Below are 18,390 nucleotides of genomic sequence, written 5' to 3'. Positions count from 1 at the left end.
GCCTAGGAGTTGGAGAGCTGCATCCACTACATAAAGCTCCATTTGCATCAAAGCCTCTGCTCTAGCTGGAGCAGCTAATCCAGCATCTGCCAGGAAAATTACCCTGTAGCACGTCACCCCTGAACCTGAGACTGTTTGTGCTGGAACAAATTCAGCTGAGGCACCTCTCTTTGCACCCTCTTACACAACCTGCTGCATCTGTAGGCTGTACTCTTGGCCTGCTTCTTACAGGCCTCTCCCAAGCACTGGTTAATGGGTTGCTGACCCTCCCTAATAGAGGGGCAGTTGCGCATAAGGCTGCAGGCACCCTGGATGAAGGGCTGCTCATCATGCTTGATAGAAAATGCTGGAGCTTTCTTAGGCCCACGCCCTTGTGGCTGCTCTTACCTTCTCCTTACCTGGCAGCAGCAGGCACCCTCAGAGGGTTTCCAGGTGTTCTGCAATGATCACGGATATTGTCCCCAGAAGCTCCCAAAGCAGCCAGAGCCTGCTGCTCAGAGTAGGAAATAATGAATAATGGTGGATTTAATAATCTGAGAATGAAACATAAAAGTGGAACCAAAACCCCCTCAGATTGTTGTAACTAAGAGCTATTTCATGCTTTTTGTCTAAGAAGCTGCAGTCATTTTCCAATCAGGATTCACTGGGAAGGGACTCATTTTTGTGTGTTAGAGTATGTGAAGGTATGTATTCACACTGACAACAGAGTTATGCAAATAATCAAACACAAATCCATAAACACTGAATTCTTGGCCAAGCACAATTATGTTTTTTTAAAATAAATGTGATCATGAACTTACTCAGCCTAAAATGCCCACTAGGAAGAAGATAGTTTTTCACAAATATTTAAATCCATTTTATATTCAGGTTCATACATAATGCAGTGATGCATGTGAGATAGATCTGAATGTGCCAAGTTTCATTTGAATCTTTGAGAAATTGTTTCTCTGTTTTCAGTGACCTCACCGCTAATACCTTTGACATAACCTTACTCAATCATGTTTTATCCTTTTGTTTGTTACGTACCTGTACAGTTTCCATCTACCTTGTCTGTGTTTTGATGTCATGAAAAAGAATATAGGAAGAAGAGAATAAATGAATGAATGAATGCAATTTATTTCAATATATAAAGAGGACTTACAAGAGAGGTGGAGAGAGACTCTTTATGAGGGCCTGTAGTGACAGAACAACGTGCAATGGTTTTAAATTGGAAGACATTAGTTTTAGATTAGGCAGAAGGAAGACATTCTTTATGATGGGGGTGGTAAGACCCTGGAACAGGTTGCCCAGAGAAGCAGTGAATGCACCATCCCTGGAAGTGCTCAGGGCAAGGTTGGATGGGGCTTTGAGCAACCTGGTCTAGCGAAAAATGTCCCTGCCAATGGCAGGGAGGTTGGACTAGATGATCTTCGAAGGTCCCTTCCAGCCCAAACCATTCTATGACTCTATTTCATCATCACGAACTCCTGCCCATAAGAAAGGCAAGTGATAGAATCACTAGAGGCAGAACAAGCAAGTAATTTCTTACCTGAGATCCCCAAGTATGGCTGTGTGAAAGCTATTGCTCTCCCTTACTATGGGTCTTCTTTTTGTGGTGTTGCCATTCAGGTGGTGCCTGCAATATTATGAAATAACTTTTTTGTTTGTTTGTTTGTTGTTTTCTTTTTACCTTGCACTAAATAGAATGCAGAAAGTATGAAATTTGTAAAGCTAATGGGAATTTCTGTGTGTTCACCCTGCTTCAGGAAACATCAATCTAAAAGGCAATGATATTTTTAAGAATACCACAAGTGAAATACCAATGTTATTTATACTCATAAAAATATCTTACCCAAATACATTAGACTTCAGGCACAAATTGAGTACTTTTCCACCTCTGTAACCTACTTTTGAATAGTGCTTAGCAATGAGGAGGATACTGAATAATTGACTAGCTTTCTCTTCTAAATGGAATCTAACTAGATTATACAAAACTGTGTCTACTAGATGCTAAGTCAATGTAGCACATCCAAATTGTGTGCAGAATTTAATTATGCAGTCCACTGTGCAAGCAGACTATGAAATCAAAAACCGATTTTAATTCTGGCTGCTGGCTCTGAATCAGGGTCTTCTCCGAGGCACAGCATATCGTCCAACTTCTATGCACTGATATAAGTCATTCAAAAAATCACAACATTTATGGCAGCAGAAGACTCAGCACTTGCACATTGGTATTATCATGCTGTTTTTTCAATGTCTTAAATTCTCACTCATTGAAGACCAATAGGGATTCATTTTCTACATAAAAGAATGTGTGTATATGTCTACTAAGCACCACTGTGAGTTTTTAAGTTTATCTGAAAGTTTGTTTCCAGGGAGAAAAGAACTATTTCTGGAGGTGAAGGAGGACAAAATATAGCTCTCTGCTTGAGTTTCGATCAGTGTGGCGCCAGTCCATCCACTCAGAGATCCTTAAGAGTGTTGGACAATTGCATATCTGCCCAACAGGTCTTTTGGTATTGCATTTCACAGAACTGTGATGTGCCTGCCTTCCCTCCTCATTATTGATCCTTCCTAATCTATTTCACATAGCAGAAAAAGGGATGATTTTTTATATTAATCAAGGTGCCATATCCGTTTGCAATGTCAACGTATGTGCATCCTTGAGAAGATGAGACAACAAGCTTGAATCTGTCTTGTTTTAAGGACTTATTATAGGTTTTCCTAATGAAAAGGCAGACATTTCATTCACCTAGGGTATCTTTGGGTCCACATTCTAACTGTAAGCAAGACTTTGCTGGGCTGAAGTGGAATGAGGCTGGCAGCACAACACAGAGACCTCTGCCTGCACTGCCTTGCAGGAGGTGCTGCCTGCGACTATGTGATGTACCAAGAACAGGTCAGAAGGAACTGTGAAGCATACCTTGAAGTAAAGATGTCTTTGGAGGTAAATCAGTTTTGAAGCCTCAGTGTCTCATCTCTCTCATTGAAGTTCCAGGGGGAAGGCAAGGCAGATATGCAGTTTCCAATCAGCTGAGGTTTAAGCTTTATGAATATCAGATATGCAGAATTAACGCATGTGGGATTTTTTAAGTTTGCCATAACTTTAATATGAGGGACAACATATTGCCTTGGTCTGAAATGTTTGAACGGATTATTAAGAATGTACAAGGTGGCTACACTTCACTACAAGCAAATAAAATTCTCAGTAGTGAGCTGAGTCAGTTCCCAGTACCTTTTACATCTTAATAACTAACAAGGTATGTACGTGGTATAACCTAAATGAGAAGGTGGCTTAAATGCAACCTTCCCCATGTGGTGAACTGGAAGAATTGTTTGGCTGCTCTTCACTGTTGGGCCTAATGTAAGGTCAGGTTCTCCAGGCTCTGAAACACTTAACTTCTCATTTACTTAAAAGTTGAAAATGTTTTGAATAGCACTGAGAGGTAAGAACATAAGATTGATCATAAACACCCAAATTTAGTCTCTACTAAGCCCTACGTGAATATCCTAGTTGTTAATAACTCTCTTCTACATAAAACCAAAGTATTTTTGATTGTATAATCAAGGATGCCTTCTCATTTCATTGTCTTGCATAAAAGCACAAGCTGGAAGTAGAACAACTGTAAAGTGCAACTATTTATAGGATCATTCAGTAGTCTTTAATCCTCAGAGATTTTTTTTTTAATTAAATGCTGAATTTAAAATGAGAAAAGTGAAACACTAGGTTAAAACTGTGTCACTTCTTAGACAAATATTTCCTTACAGATTGTGAAGTGACTTGCAATATTTGAGTGTAGTCTCCAAGCTGAGTTTATAGCACATTAACTACTCCATCAGTTCTACTCCTGCAAGCATGAGTTCCTTGAGGATTTCAGTTCAATGCCATGAAAATGTACTTCTTGCCTAATGTTCACAACGATTTTTAACGCTTTTAATGAGCATCCTCATATAAGAATTATTAAAGATTGCCTTTGGATTGATCTGTCTCTGCATCCAATGTGGCATAGTTTTTAGGCTTCATAACTGAAGTATATTACTTAAATCTCTTTTTTTCTAATAGGGAAAATATAGGGATTTTTCACTTTGAGCAAAAACAATCACAACATAGGTATGATGTGGGTCTTCTGTATCCCCCACAGTGTCTACTACATTGTGGGCTATAATGGGTACTATCACATCTGAATTCTTTTGTAAGGTTGCTTTCACACTGAATATTTTGATGTCATTACTTTTCTCTTGTAACAAACTATTTTGCAAATCAAAAGCTGGACAGAATAAGGACGTTTCTTTGTTGAAATACAATTATCTCTCTTTTTGGTGAACGGACAACTATTTCATAAAGAGAGTCAGTGCGGTACAGAGGAACAACTCCCAGTGAAATGCTGCAAGTAAAGCTGATTCCTCATAAAAGCACTCAGAAATCATCCCTGTTGGAACAGAATGAAGGAATAATTACATGTGTTTTCTGTCTCTTCTCATAACAATGCTATGCAAAATGCATGGATTTAGCAAGCATGAGAAATTTAGTCAGTCCCACAGAGTTGCACAACTGTATCTTATTTGTAATTCCAATGGAAGAAAATATCAGCAGAGCCTCTGGTCATGTTTCTTACATAAGATTTGATTGTCTAAAGTGCAAATCATAATTAAAACAGAAAATCCCCTAAGATTCCCATAAAGGAGGGCAGGGAATAGTTTTCACATCACATTGATATTTTGTGGATGTATTTTCTTTATCCTGAATAAAAAGAATAATTTAAAAAAAATCACAAATGAAAAGTTAGAAATTGATTATGTGCAGTTCATTGAATGGAGTGTTTAATTTAGAGAATTTCAAGGTATTTTGATAATAGTAAGTTTAAAAAAATCTATAATGAACTTGAATTTTTAAATCGGATTAGAGCATAATATTTATAAATGTCTAGTACATTGCATGACTCCAGTACTAAAAATCTCTGGAGAAAAAAGACGAAACAATTTCAGAGCTGGCTATGGGCCAGATCTTTCAAATCCTCTCCAATGTCTGCTACAAAATCATATGCCATGGGTTTGAAAGATTGTGATGTTACTGAGTGGAATGTCTGTTATATCCTCAAACATATAGGCATGACTTAAAAAAAAAATTCTTTCTGAGGAGAGAGGATGCAAAAATGCTGTCACCTGTCTCTTCTGCAGCAGCCAAAGCAATGAAGGCAGTTCAGGCTTGCTGTTTAATATTCCAGCGTACCTTGGACAGAATTAGAAATAGAAATTTTATTTATTTTGTCACTTCAGTGTTTTTAAGTGGCCTCTCCTGATGGATCCAAGACCTCTTTCACCCTTTTTTACTGTAGTAAGGCCATACAGGTCAGTTCTGGTAATCTGATATGTCAAAACTGACATTGGCATCTTCTTTAATAAAAACAAAAATTACTCTCAGCAACAATTATGAGTAGAGGTTTTTCCTGAAACTAAATGTAGATGTATATAGTTCTACTTTAGATGCCAGCTTTTTGACAGTAGGTACCTAAATTCCATCATCAATCCAGCTCCCTTGGGAAAAAAAAAAACTTTGGATACATGGACCATTGGGAAAATGGGCTTATCTTAGGTATTTAGGGAATGAAAGAACAGATTTCAACTATCTGGGGAACGAAAGAAAAGGACAGCTTAAATTGTCCTTTTGTTGGACATTTTGTTTAGGCAGGATTAAGTTACCTGCAGTAATGCTTCCATGGCAAAGTAAGTGGAATTCAAGGAATCATGCCATCAGAATGGCTTAAACAGGACTTTATTGGTATGTTGCAAAATATTTTTTAACTGAAGCCTAGCAGAAAGACGATAAAAATACTGTCTTCATCTGACATGATCCAGTTTTCTTATGGTGGGAGTATGCAGACTTTGAAGGAAGTTGTGATAGTAGAGTTTCAGTCTGGTAATATGGACAGTTTTATGCCTATGGAGCTTTATGCATATGAGTTTCAGAAGCCATCTCTTTTGCCCCAAATCTAAAATTGGGAGTCTGTGTTCTTAAAGAATGTGTGCTAAGGTTGTATGTGTAATAAATGTGGTTCTTTGTGCAGCAGATAAATCATCACCGCACCTGCAAGCCTTAGTTATTTTGCTGGTAGTGGTCTGTGAAGTTACTTGTTTTACACGCATTGTATTTGGTGTATGCATTACAGATTTAGCCTTTAATAGCCTGGCACAGTTTGTAAGTGTTCCAGCTAGGTTACACAATTGGGAACTTTGATCTAATACCTTCTAACATTTATAGATTCGTAAGAAGTGTCATATAGTCTTGATGTGACTGGGTTCAGTTTGCACAAAGCTTAGCTCAGCTAAGACTAGTTTATCAGAAAGCCTGCTATTACTGTTTCTATTTCTAATTACAGTCACTTCAAGTTTTTTATCTCGCAAAGGCATTGAACAGGCTTGCTGTAGAATTGCAGACCAATGAGATGTTAAAAACCAGTACTTATTAAGGCTAGAAAACTGAATAAATCAAATGATGACAACAGGAAGCTTCCGAGCAGTGGGACTTCAACAGATATGTACTTCTGTAGTTAGAGAACCACTTCTTGATACATTTTTTTAAAAAAAAACTCAGTATCTTTCACATGGACCTTGCTTTACATGCTGTTTAAACTTATGATATGGTACAGTTTCTAACAGCTTTAATTCAGGAAAGGAAAGTGATGGCTGCCTACAAAGCCTTAGGACTTAATTCTGCTTTCACTCAATGCTTTCTCTTGCTTTCCGTGTGTGTTAGCCTGAGAGGCAATTTCTGAAATGAAATTTCAGGTTTGGATTCTACACTGTTTTAACGAAAATTAAATTATGATGAGAAAACAGGACGGTATTCATCCCAGGATCTTTGGAAATGTTTTCTGAAGTTCTCTAATTTCAGATTCTTCCAATTCCATGTATTTTTTCATGTACTTCATATAGTTTTCATATTTTTTCATGTACTTCTCTTTCAAATATCATTTCCGAAGGAAATCTGAGTGTTTTTTAAATCTCTTCTTAGATACTCCAGTTGAGAATTTTAGGAAACTTGGGTTTAGTCATTAACTCCTTTTTTCTTTCTTAGTCTGAAGGATGGAAAACTGTATAGTTCTGAACCACTTATATTTACAGTGATAGCAACATTTTGTTAAGAACAGCCTTCTTCATTAAGGCAAATTTCCAACTGATTTTTGTTAATAAGCCTAAAAAGGGGCTTCAGAATTTATGTCATATATGATCTACTAATCTGCAACTCAAAATGTGTTAGTGCTTTTCAGCATGTCAGACTTTCCAAGTTGATTCTCTTTAACACGGAGTGAATCTACATTTCTACCTGTGCTCTGACATCTTGTTTCATGTTCCCATGTGCAACATGCTTGCCTCTATGCAAGAGGTCAGGTTATTTTTCTTATAACCCCTACACAGAAAGCCATGTGCTGTCAGCTCCCATTGCTGCCCACCAAGAGGGCTGGAGGCTTTAACTCACCATATGTTGCCATTTTGTGAGGGAAGCAGGTCACAATGCAGGGAAGGAGTGCATAATGAGTGAGTAGTAAATGCAGTGTTGTCACCTATCTAGTATCCCAGGAAAAAGCACATCTGGGGCCGTACTGCTTCTCGATGAAAAGAGGCAGAGGTAGACTCTCCATTCAAGAGGAGTCCATAATAAAGTAGAAGACAACAGGAGGAGCCAGGCATAGAAAGACCAGTGATGCACAGCATGGCCTAAAACCCCATGTAAATTCATTTTAATCCAAGCATATTGACATATGTCTTACAGGCTTCTCTGTGAAGTGGAAGTCCTTCTCAACAGAGATATTTACAGTCAAAGTCAAATTTAGAGAGTAGAGAACATATGCACTCCATATGCCGGGCCTTCTGTATTCTCCTGTGCACTTCTATACCTTTTTCTCATTCCCATTCATCATCTCATCTAATGACATGTTTGCTGTAGGCATAAAGACTAGATAGTTAAATCATATTTGAAATTCAGTTGTGTATATGAAATTCAATTGTGTAATGAATATCCTGCAGTCTCATTTGGGCTTCCTTGCTGCAGAGAAGTACAGGCAGCTTTTACCCATAGTATGAAATAAACAGGGATTTGGTTGCTGTTCTCCCAAATCAGCTGCTGTAAGCTAACAATGACTTTTAGATATTGTTCTGCTTCTGATAGTTCTTTGCAGTTGCTGCAGGGCTAAATCTTTGGTTTTGTTGTCATAAAATACGAGTCGTGAAGATTCTCTGATTTTTGTTCCCCCAGATGATCAACAATGACTTATCCTATGGTATATTCTGACTCAGCTGATTTGAAACACTCACATTTTTTAAGAAAATTGTTAATAGTGTAGAAGCTTTCAGGCATCAAAGGACACATGTTCTAAATTAGAGCCCACTATCTTGTAAGACATTAAGAACAACAATGTTTCACCCAGAACAGCCCTAAGGAACAGGCTTTTTGAAATCAAGGGGTAGGGTTCAAATGCTAATATTCCATGTAATATTACTATATATTCTGCTGTTGAGCCACTTTTTGGTGGTACTAACATTAGCACTGGGGAGGAATATAAAAATGGTTACTCTTTAAACTCCTGGAAGATCCGCATGAATAAAAGCAAAATTGTTTCTTCAAGTGGATTCAAGAACACAGGAATTTTTTTGTTTTTCTTACCTGGTCCTGTGCAGCATCAATAAGGTGAGTTGAAAGCGTTGGGATATGCAAGCTAAAATCAGAAACACTGACAACACAAAAGCTCCCAGTTTCATAAAATGAACCATGAGTAGAATGCTACTAACTAACTGATAGAAAGAAGTCTTCAGTTCACCTAGAAGCATTGGTCTTCCTCAAATCAGACGGTCAGTGTGGTTCTTGTTTTTATTGGGAAATCCCAGAGAGCTCATAGTTCGAGTGACCTTCTGTCATGCAACATGTGGGAACTGAAATAAAAACTTTGGAGATGAGGGACCCCAACATGATCAACGTGTTTCTCTAGAGCAGTGTCTTCCAGTTTGTGTCTGATGGCTTCAGCAATTTCAGTCCTTCAGACCTCTCCAAAACAACCTGTAGTGATTTGTTGTCTAACTCTTATGTGTTTGACCCTTGGCTGAAGCTGCATTTTTCCCTCATGTCTATTTTTCTGATTTATTTTTTGTTTTTGAATTTCAGACTTATCAATGAGTCTTTGAGGGACCAGTTGCTAGTTACCATTCAGAAGACTTTCACTTACACCCGAACCCAGGCACAGCACCTCTTCATTATCCTTATGGAGTGCATGAAGAAGAAGGAGCTGGTATGTTCACACTTTCCTTAGACCTCAATGCATTGTTTTAAGTCTTTCAGATGAGTATTGAAGGATTTCACAAAGCTAATCACTGTGATCCAGACTCTAAAAGGATATTATATCATGCTGACTTTTGTTTGCTTTAATCTGTATTTTCTCATTTAAAGAGATTAATCCAACAGATCTGTTTCCTTTGTAAATTCCTCTAGATTTCCTTTGACAGGACAAAATCCAGCTAGTAGAGTATGGATATTACTTTTCAGTCATCCTCAGGCATACCATGATTAAAATTCTACCTCTTTCAACAAAAGAAAACCTCAGAATGAAGCATAATTTTTTATCTGTCACTGGGATCATATTTTGAAGATGCTGTAGAGTTGCACAAGTATCACTAAGGCTATTACTTTATTATGGAGATATGTGACAGGAAAAGATAACTTGTCTCCAAGGCTCCTATTCTGCAGTGGCAAGGCTATCCCTTTAACACATATTTTCTTGAAGAATACAACATCTTTCAACAATTTCTGGGAGCTCCATAAGATTGCTTTTGTAGAAGTATTTTTGAAGAAAATCACGTGAAAAACTTAGGATTCAGTTCAAGGGGAGTTTATTTCTTACAAATTAACTGAACATACATGCTTCAATTTTGTAAATCTTTCTTCTAACCTTGGTTTTCAGTTCATATTGCACCTTCCTGGAATTTCAGGCTGAAGACAGTCTGCAACACTTTGTGTAGGGCAACACCCAAGAGGAAAGATTGACTTGGTTGTTTTACAGAAGTTTCATTTTCTGAAACTGAGTTTTTTGTGACTTCATCCTCTGCAGTGTCTTTTAATTTTTGTTGAAAATATGGCATAGAGTAATGAATACCACTGGAGGGAAACAGGAAAAAATGGTTAGGAAGTGTTACAAAAAAAGGATGCCCTTCTAGACAGAGCTTTGCAAAAAATAGATTTCTTTATATGGCTTAACTTGCCGAACGCGCAGTATTCTGTTCCATAACCACCCTTTGTGCATCCACCAAAAATAGGTCAGCCTTCCTCCTGCAAAACTAATCATTTACATGTACCACAGTCACCTGGCATGCCTTGGACAGTGGCAGAGGAGAGGATCCCGAGGACAACTTCCAGGGAAGATATGACAGCGGCATGCAGTAGCAGTGTAGATGGTTGATGGAACTGGACGTACAGCAGTCCCTGCTGCCTTCTTCCTCCCACAATCAGAATTCAAACTGTATAGCAGATTTTAAATACCCTTTAGCTATTCACAGGCAGTCAGTGCAGCCCATAAGGTATAGACTAGTCATCCCTTCCTTAGGTGAACTACACCAAGATAGAGAGTTCTTTTTTCTTTCATTTTCTTTTCTTTCATCCTCTAAAATCTCCCTTGCATTAAAGACTCTCAGAAACATACGACTGTGCTACAGAAATACTTTAGCTAATAGCCAGATGGTACGCCTAAAATTAGGTGTTCTGAATTTGAATTTCTACCACTAACCAAACCATACGTAAAGAGAATATATTAAAATGAATGTTTCTCTCTGGTACCTCAATTGTACTCAGAGTGTTAATTTTGACAGAGGTATACTAGAAATATTTTATGTCTGAGGTGTGATTGCTAGGCTAACACTGTCCTTTAAGACACATAACCTTGTACGTGAATGTAAAAGAAAGATAATACCCATAATTACGAAAAGAGTATTACCAGAGGAGATGGATGACCTTGAAGATGTGAAGTGCTCCCAGGAGTGAGTGTGGCTTCACAGGTTCTGCAAAGCCAGAATATTTCGTATTTCCGCATCTGTCCCAGCTCTTGTCCTTCCTCAGGCTTGAGCTGCTGTTTTGGTTATGCGTGAGACAGAACACTGCTTGATGAACTGATTTCATCATTAGTCTGGACTTCCCTTTCCCTAAAGAAACAAATAGAAGGAAGATGCAAAAGATTGTCGCAGAGAGCTTAGCATCAGCCAAATTGATCATGGCTATTTTCCTGAAGTTCATGGTCAATATGCCTGACTGTCTGACTTTGTGGCTGCTGAATTCATACAGAACAAAGCAGACAGAGCAAGAGAAGCTTGACATATTACAGTGTGCCACAATTAAGTGCAAACCAGGTACAGGCATGAAGATGAACTTGTAGTAAAGTACATAAATACAGATGAATCACAGGTGTGGGGAGAGAAAATAAAATGCAAGTTAATATCTGGAAAGGAATAAAAAGCTATTTTTGAAATAATTTTTCCTGCTCTACCTACTTAGAATGTGTAAAAAGACAGGCATCTCTTTTAAAAATTTGACATAAGTGTGGTGGGGGGGGAAAAAAGCGTAATCATGACAAAAATTGCAGCCTTCACAGACCATCAGACTTTTCAAGTCCTGACGTTTCGGACTTCACTCTGAAAGAATGGTCTCTGAATTGTATGCCCGAGGAGCATCATTATTATGATCTGCAATGTTCCATTTGTTTGCCAAAGTGTAAGTTCATTTGTTGAATAAAATCCGAGTACACAAACTAGACGATAAGGTGAGGCAATAGCAGAGGAGAGGTCGAAGTCTGTTAGGATTGCAAGAGAGAGCAAATTCTGCTTCTCAATTTAATGAGTGGTTTTTATTAAATCGTAAACTTTGCTGTGTTGATATTGCAAGCATCAGAGTTTATATTCAGAAGTGTATTTGGACCAAGGTGCTTAATGAGGTGTATGGTATAAAAATCTATTTATAATTAAGTAGACTATACAAGCCTGTCTATATAGCTGTAGACAACAAGGGTAGGAGGGTGTTTTATATATAATTAATGGAGATTCTCCACTGTCACATTTATGCAGATTTCTTAAAAAATGTTTATGCCAAGAAGTCCCTAAAAGAGAAGCATGAAGGCTCACTAAAACTAAGTGGACAGGAAGCAGTACTGTAAAGTCCAGTCCACACTTTGTTTCAAAAAGCACCATGAACACTTTTTCTATGTGTTCCCATCTCCTTCATGCAGCTTATGAAGAGCTAAAACAGCCCATTTGATGATACCTTGCTTGCCACTAAATAAAGAAAAAGAAAGAAATGGAGGTGAGAGGGAATTTAAGAAAAGAAGGAAGAATTTTTTGCTTAGGACATTTGCATTCCACATCATTCAGCCAAAAGCTACAACAAGATGGAATTCTATAAATTTGGAAAAAAAAAAGAGAGAGATAAGTAGAATAAGACAGTCTTCAAGGCTGTTTTTTGATCTTTCATTCTATTGTGGCTACTTTGCTGGACTCAGAATACAAAGAGCGGGTGAAGGCACTGCCTGAGGACTCAGTCTGGCAGGGACTTTTCCCAGTGGAGTCCCAGCTTGGTCCTGCAGTCAAGTGACAGCGAGGAAGGGAATCCTTCAGACAGCAGGCTAGGAGACTTCACTCTGGATAGTCCCTGAAAACATGTTGTGTTGCATTATTGTTCAGAAGTCTGTTTCCAGCTGTGCAAAGGAGTATTTTTTTCTGTCTCAGTAAATATATTAGCCTTATTATTTTCCCTTAAAGACAGTAACTCAGGCGTTTGAGTTTTCTGACAAATACAGGCTGCTCCATTCTTTAAGGAGTACTTAATCATTTTGCAGCTTAGACTGGCATGTTGCTGAAGTGCTTTGTTCATAAATCAAAATCTGAATTTCTCAGAAGCCAGAATGTGCTTTCCAACAAGAATGCATGGGTCCATCTGTGGAGCTTCATTGGGCAGTCACTGGGAAAGGCCACTTTGGCAAGCCAGAAATGTCTGTGTCCCTCAAAACAACCACACTTGTTGCAGTAAGATACGTTTGTCATAAAACTAATGCTTCTGAAATAGTGTTTTGAGAGTGAATAGACCTGGCCTTATATCCGTTTAATAGAAAAGACATTTGCCGTGAATCCGCATAGGTCCAATCTTCGTACCTTAGCGATAAAAAAAATGGCACTTTAACACCAGTGGCGAAGACTGTACACCCTGCTGGTTAAGTTTGTTTTCTTATTACTACCATGACCATTTTGTGCTGAATTTGTTTCCTCAAATACTTGAAGGTTCGGTTACTGCATTAAGCAAACAGATAGTGTCATTGCCTACCACTGCATTACAAGAAGGGTTTGCAGAGTGAAGAGCGGTGGGCAAAATGGTGGGCATGGGTTTGCGTGCATCCATGAATTCCCGCAACTCCTTTCCACATAGAGACAACAGACACAATTTAATTAGTTTCTTGCTAAAACAGAAACAATAAAATTCTATCTCTGTCTCATGTCAGCAGGTAATAGATATTTTTTACTTGCCTCTCCTTATCTCTGTTATTCCTGTACCTCAGTGTACAGTCACTATGACGAACATAATGGCTGCTTAGGGACAGTGTAAACCTTACTTCTACTTTGTGTTGCTGGAATGACGTTATTACCATGTGTATATATATGGTAATAGGTCAATCCAGATGACTTCACAATTAACTTGCAACTCTGGTGCAGTCAGATGAAACAAAGCAGGTTTCATGCTGAAGCAGCTGGATGCATTATGCTGAGATCAGGACAACCTGCATCATGAAGGTGTTTGCTACTTACTGTTTCTTTCAGACAGAGATAGATCCAAATTGTCCGGAAATACACAGTGCATGAGCAGGCTGTGTTGCAAGGCCAACATTCACACCCCAATATTGTCTTACTAATGCAAGGCTTTGACTCAGCTTATTGGTTACTTACCCAAAGTACTGGGAAGCTGCTGAGTGATTTAGCAGCTTCTTTTCTATCTGGACTACAAATAAGATCTATGCATCTTCAGTGGTTTCAGTTTTGTGTGACTGAAAAGGCTGGTGCAAACCTGTCCGTGTTTCTGGAGGAGTTCATACTGGGAAGAGCTTGGCTTGAGCATATACCGTCTGCAAAAAATACCATGCTTTTCAGCTGGATGTGCAGGCTCAGTGAGTTTGTATGCTAATTAAACACCATCTGAAACTGTTTGTTAGCATACACATGGATATGTTCTGAATTAAATATTAGCTAAATCAGATGGGCTTTTAAGAATCTACCAGCATACTGTCACTTCATGCCTTTGGCCCTTCCCAAGTTCATCCAGATTAACTTTTTTAAAGAAATTTGGCTTCATAACATGTTTCAACTAAGATTTTTTAAAGTTGAAGGAAGCTTTTTTATAGAGGAGGCAGAAAAGGGCTTGGTGACTTCTCAAGCAGTATAATCAAGTGTAGTTCCTGCAGGAATACAGTTGCTATGAACAGCATGTAATTTGGCAGTAGAGATCTGGAGCAGGAAAGCATCATGTAACTACTGGCCTCCTGGTTGCTGAAAAAACTCTTGTCTCTCCCATGGAAACACTCTGTGAGATTCCCGGCATATAGTGTACTGATGTTAATTAGCCTTCTGCATCCGAATGGAGGTGTCAGTCCTCTTCAACAGTGACCGTAGCAACTCTCCTAATTTTGATGAAGGTTAAATCTCCTATCTAGTCAATACAAGTGAAAAGGATTAGTCTAGTACATAGGCTCTACCTCTGTAAATAACTGTTAAGATGATGATTACAGGATATTTTTAAACTCTGCAAACCTCATTTGATTTTGTTTTCGTAAAGAGATAAAACCATATTTTGTTTTTTCAGCTGTGAAGTAGTCAGATCAAGTTAGCTCAGCTTTGCTATTGAATCTACAGAGAACAAAATCTAATCCTAGGACCAGGTTTTTTATTTCAGCAATTCGGAGAACAAGTTCCACAAGCAAAGCAGCTACATACATCATAAAAAACCCAACCAAACAAACGAAAAAACCTCAGTTGTATTACACTGAAGCCTTGCAAAGTTTTTGATCCTACCAGCTGCTTTGCAACTGCTGTCAGATGAAGCAGGGCTTCTGCTAACAAAAAGCAGGAGAAATTCAGAGCTACCATTGCAGCAAAAGTGTGTAATTTAGGCAGTCATTTGGTCCATCCTGAACCTCTACTGTACCATCTTCAGCACAAGTCTGCAAAGACCAATGTTCCTTTTCTTGCTTAGATTCAGTACATAGACATTTTCTGGTTAATTTGGTGCATGCTGCCTGCACAATTATCACAGATGGAATCACCTAGTAGATACTAACGCAACTTACTACAAATCTCTTCTCTTCCTCTATATTCCGTGATTAAAATTGCAGCTACAGAAATTAAATTTGACTATGGAAATTAAAAGTAGAATGTTTCTTTTCCCTCTTAAAACATAAGCTTGCAAAAATATCCATTATCTCCTTTACATTATTAACAAGTAATTCTGGGAAATGCACACTGAATTGTTCTACAGCCCTGTCAATTGTCCCAGTAAAGAAAGTGAAGGCAAAACAATAATGTGTGGCACAGCAACTTCTGCATTAGATAATATAGACCAATTTTTGCGATCAGGGAATTGGAACGGTTCAATGCAGTTTATAAACTTCACAATACTCTTCAGAAACCTTTCTTACTCCTCGGCTCTGTGGTGTCTGGGGAGTTACGATTTCTTTTGCCTTTCTTAGAAAATATAATTACTCTTTCTGTGGCTACAGATAGGCACGAAGACCCGTTCATTACTGCTATAATACCTTAGTTGTAGACTCACTGTATGAGATGCAGGTTCTGGGTAGATACAGCAGTAAATGGAAATTTACTATCCTGTAGGAATATCTTATACGCAGTGAGCTGCCTTTTCCAAGTATTACCTACTCAGTCTCACCAGCAAACCAGCTAGGAAGCTAGTGGTTTGTGGCTGGTTTTGCCGCTTCGTTTCTGTGTGTTATCATGACCTTGTTGTTGGCCTGAATACAGAATAGGCATACGCCTGCGTCATCTATAGCAAAGCAACCTAGGCATCCACGCACTGTCAGACTATTTGAAAATATGTTGCAAAGTAAAACTTGAAACTGAAGTTTAAGATGGAACAAGAGTCCATGACTTTTATACTATTGCCACCCAACCAACTCACCATACTTCTTAAGGTCAGCATTTTCAGTTCAGACTGGAAGGCAGACGTGTGCATGTAAGTACTTCAGACAACATTGTGTAGGGCAATGGCTTGCAAAACACAGTTTTTCAGTATATACAGCAGTGGGAATGACCAAACTGAATTCTTGTTCTCTTAAAGCAACAGATTATTAGGTTTAGCCTAACTCATGACTTTTTTATTAAACTTTGCCTTGAAAAACAATTCCATTTTGCATTGCTTAGTATCTGTGAGCAAGAGATAGGTTACAGGTTGAATTTTCTTCCTAAAAGCCCAGAATAACATCAGCTTACTTGGCTGGTTTTTTGGCAGGAATTGTCCTGCCCAGGACTGTTAGTTAATTAGGAGAGCGGAGACATTGCAGATCCAAGGTTAGGTGCCAAAAATGCATGTTATTCAAGAATAAAACTGTCTAGGACTACGATTTGCTTTCAGTTCTTAAGTTTCCCAGAATGAGCTAGTAGGACTTGTGTGGAGACACCCACCCACATAAAGACCAGAGATGACTGAGACTTTAAATGTAAAACAAAGCTTGAATGGTATGCGCATGGGTCTTAGAAGATCAGACACACACATAGGTAGAAGTTGACTTTAACTCCTCTAGTCTGTGGCGTGGGTCCCTGCTTATCTGTCAGAAGAGTGCTTTCTGGGAGAAATAACTATTTGATGGGGTTCATGGCAGCCAGAATCTCCTTCAAAAGCATTTTATTCAGGCTTCTCCTTGGTATGTGCTGGAACTCATGCACAATTTTTATATCATCAGTGGATCAATGCTTGTGGATAATAGCTGCTTTGGGACCAGTGGGGTTAATAAACTCCTGTATACTAGCTTTCAATTGCTCTTAACTCCTATTACTTGGGATTCAGATGTCAGAGCCCTCCAGGTGATAAAGCTTCAATATTTTATTCACTGTACTACTCATGTCCCTTTCTACCTGTTTAAGTCACTTTATGTTTTCAGAAGAAAATCTATAAAGGTAGTGTCTTGTCAATACCTCCAAGAACCCTCTCTGCAGTAGAAGAGATGGGGGAAGTGAACTACATCGTACTTACTCCACATGTCTTTCCTGAATCAGGGTGATGGAAGAGCTCAGATTACACCAGTGTTTGAACAAAAATGCCTAACTCATCATCTGAAACCATTTCTCTCTTTGTGGATGTTCTTAGCCAGTTCCAAAGCTGCAAGTCTATGTGGAAACACATCCATGTTTATCATCACAGTCTGTTGATGTGCACAGCCCAGTGATTTAAAGGACATCTAAATTCTATTCCCCCTGTATGTTTTGCGATTTACAATTAGTATTTATTCATGTTTCGTCAACTTTAAAATCAGAGACTGGTATTTGACTGCCTGAATAGAGTCATAAATGGCCTAATGTAACAACAGCTTGAAACAGCTTGTATAAGGAAAAATGATTGTTTTCAATGTTTTTACTGACAAAACTTAGTTTTGGTTATTTATTCCACTGGAAAATATGCATATTCCATTCCAAAATGTTGACAGAGCACTAAGGCTTAAAAAGTATGTAGACATTATAAAACATAAGGTTTTTTACATGAGACAGAGCTGTGAGATTTCCATAGCCTTTTCTCTTCAGTCATTAAGGGGTTGACACAGCTGTTTCGGTCTGCAACAAAAGCTACCGATTACGGGGGAAGCCAAACATTTACCGTAATTTCTGTCAAATTATTTTCTGTGCACCTAGATGACTCCTCAACTGCAGAATTGCTGCCTTTCTGATAAGCACTGATTTTTCTGTTTGTTCCCTGTTTCTTATCAGTGAGTCTATGGCAAATTATTGGATCAAATAAAAATGTGAAGTGTTGCAGTGCTGCCACAACACAGATGGAGATGTAAAGTTTTAAAACTTTACAACCAAGGTTCAGACTTCTCCCCTCATGTCTGCTGCTTCTTATTTCCTCATTTGGAATTCTCTTTCTTACTCCTCAGAATAGCAGACCACTTAATTTAGGTTCTCCCTAAACATAATTCTCTCTAATCTTTCTATTCCTGAATTTCTTCTTATTTGGCCACCTGCTTTCTTCTGCAGTATTATCCATTGACTCACCTGCTCACTTTGATCTTTGTTATGCCTCCACATCAAGCAGCTTTTCCCCTGAGTTGAACAGGATTATTCACTGCAAGAAAAATGGAAATGCTTTCACCTGTTATTTGAACCATTTTGAGGCTT

General features: G+C 38.4%; 1 protein-coding gene across 4 annotated transcripts in view; it reads left to right on the top strand.

Moving 5' to 3' along the window:
* The window catches only part of TRPM3 (transient receptor potential cation channel subfamily M member 3), a 299,284-nt gene that overhangs the window by 197,424 nt on the left and 83,470 nt on the right, over window positions 1-18,390 (top strand). For all 4 annotated transcript variants that reach the window (XM_075410530.1, XM_075410529.1, XM_075410528.1 and 1 more), the window contains exon 8: window positions 9,137-9,260. In XM_075410530.1, the coding sequence (XP_075266645.1) occupies window positions 9,137-9,260 (124 nt within the window). The remainder of the gene's footprint in view (window positions 1-9,136; window positions 9,261-18,390) is intronic.

This window comes from Opisthocomus hoazin, chromosome Z (assembly GCF_030867145.1).
Source record: "Opisthocomus hoazin isolate bOpiHoa1 chromosome Z, bOpiHoa1.hap1, whole genome shotgun sequence".
Taxonomy (NCBI): Eukaryota; Metazoa; Chordata; class Aves; order Opisthocomiformes; family Opisthocomidae; genus Opisthocomus; species Opisthocomus hoazin.
The sequence above is the reverse complement of the archived record's forward strand: the minus strand, read 5'-3'. Positions and strand labels throughout refer to the sequence as shown.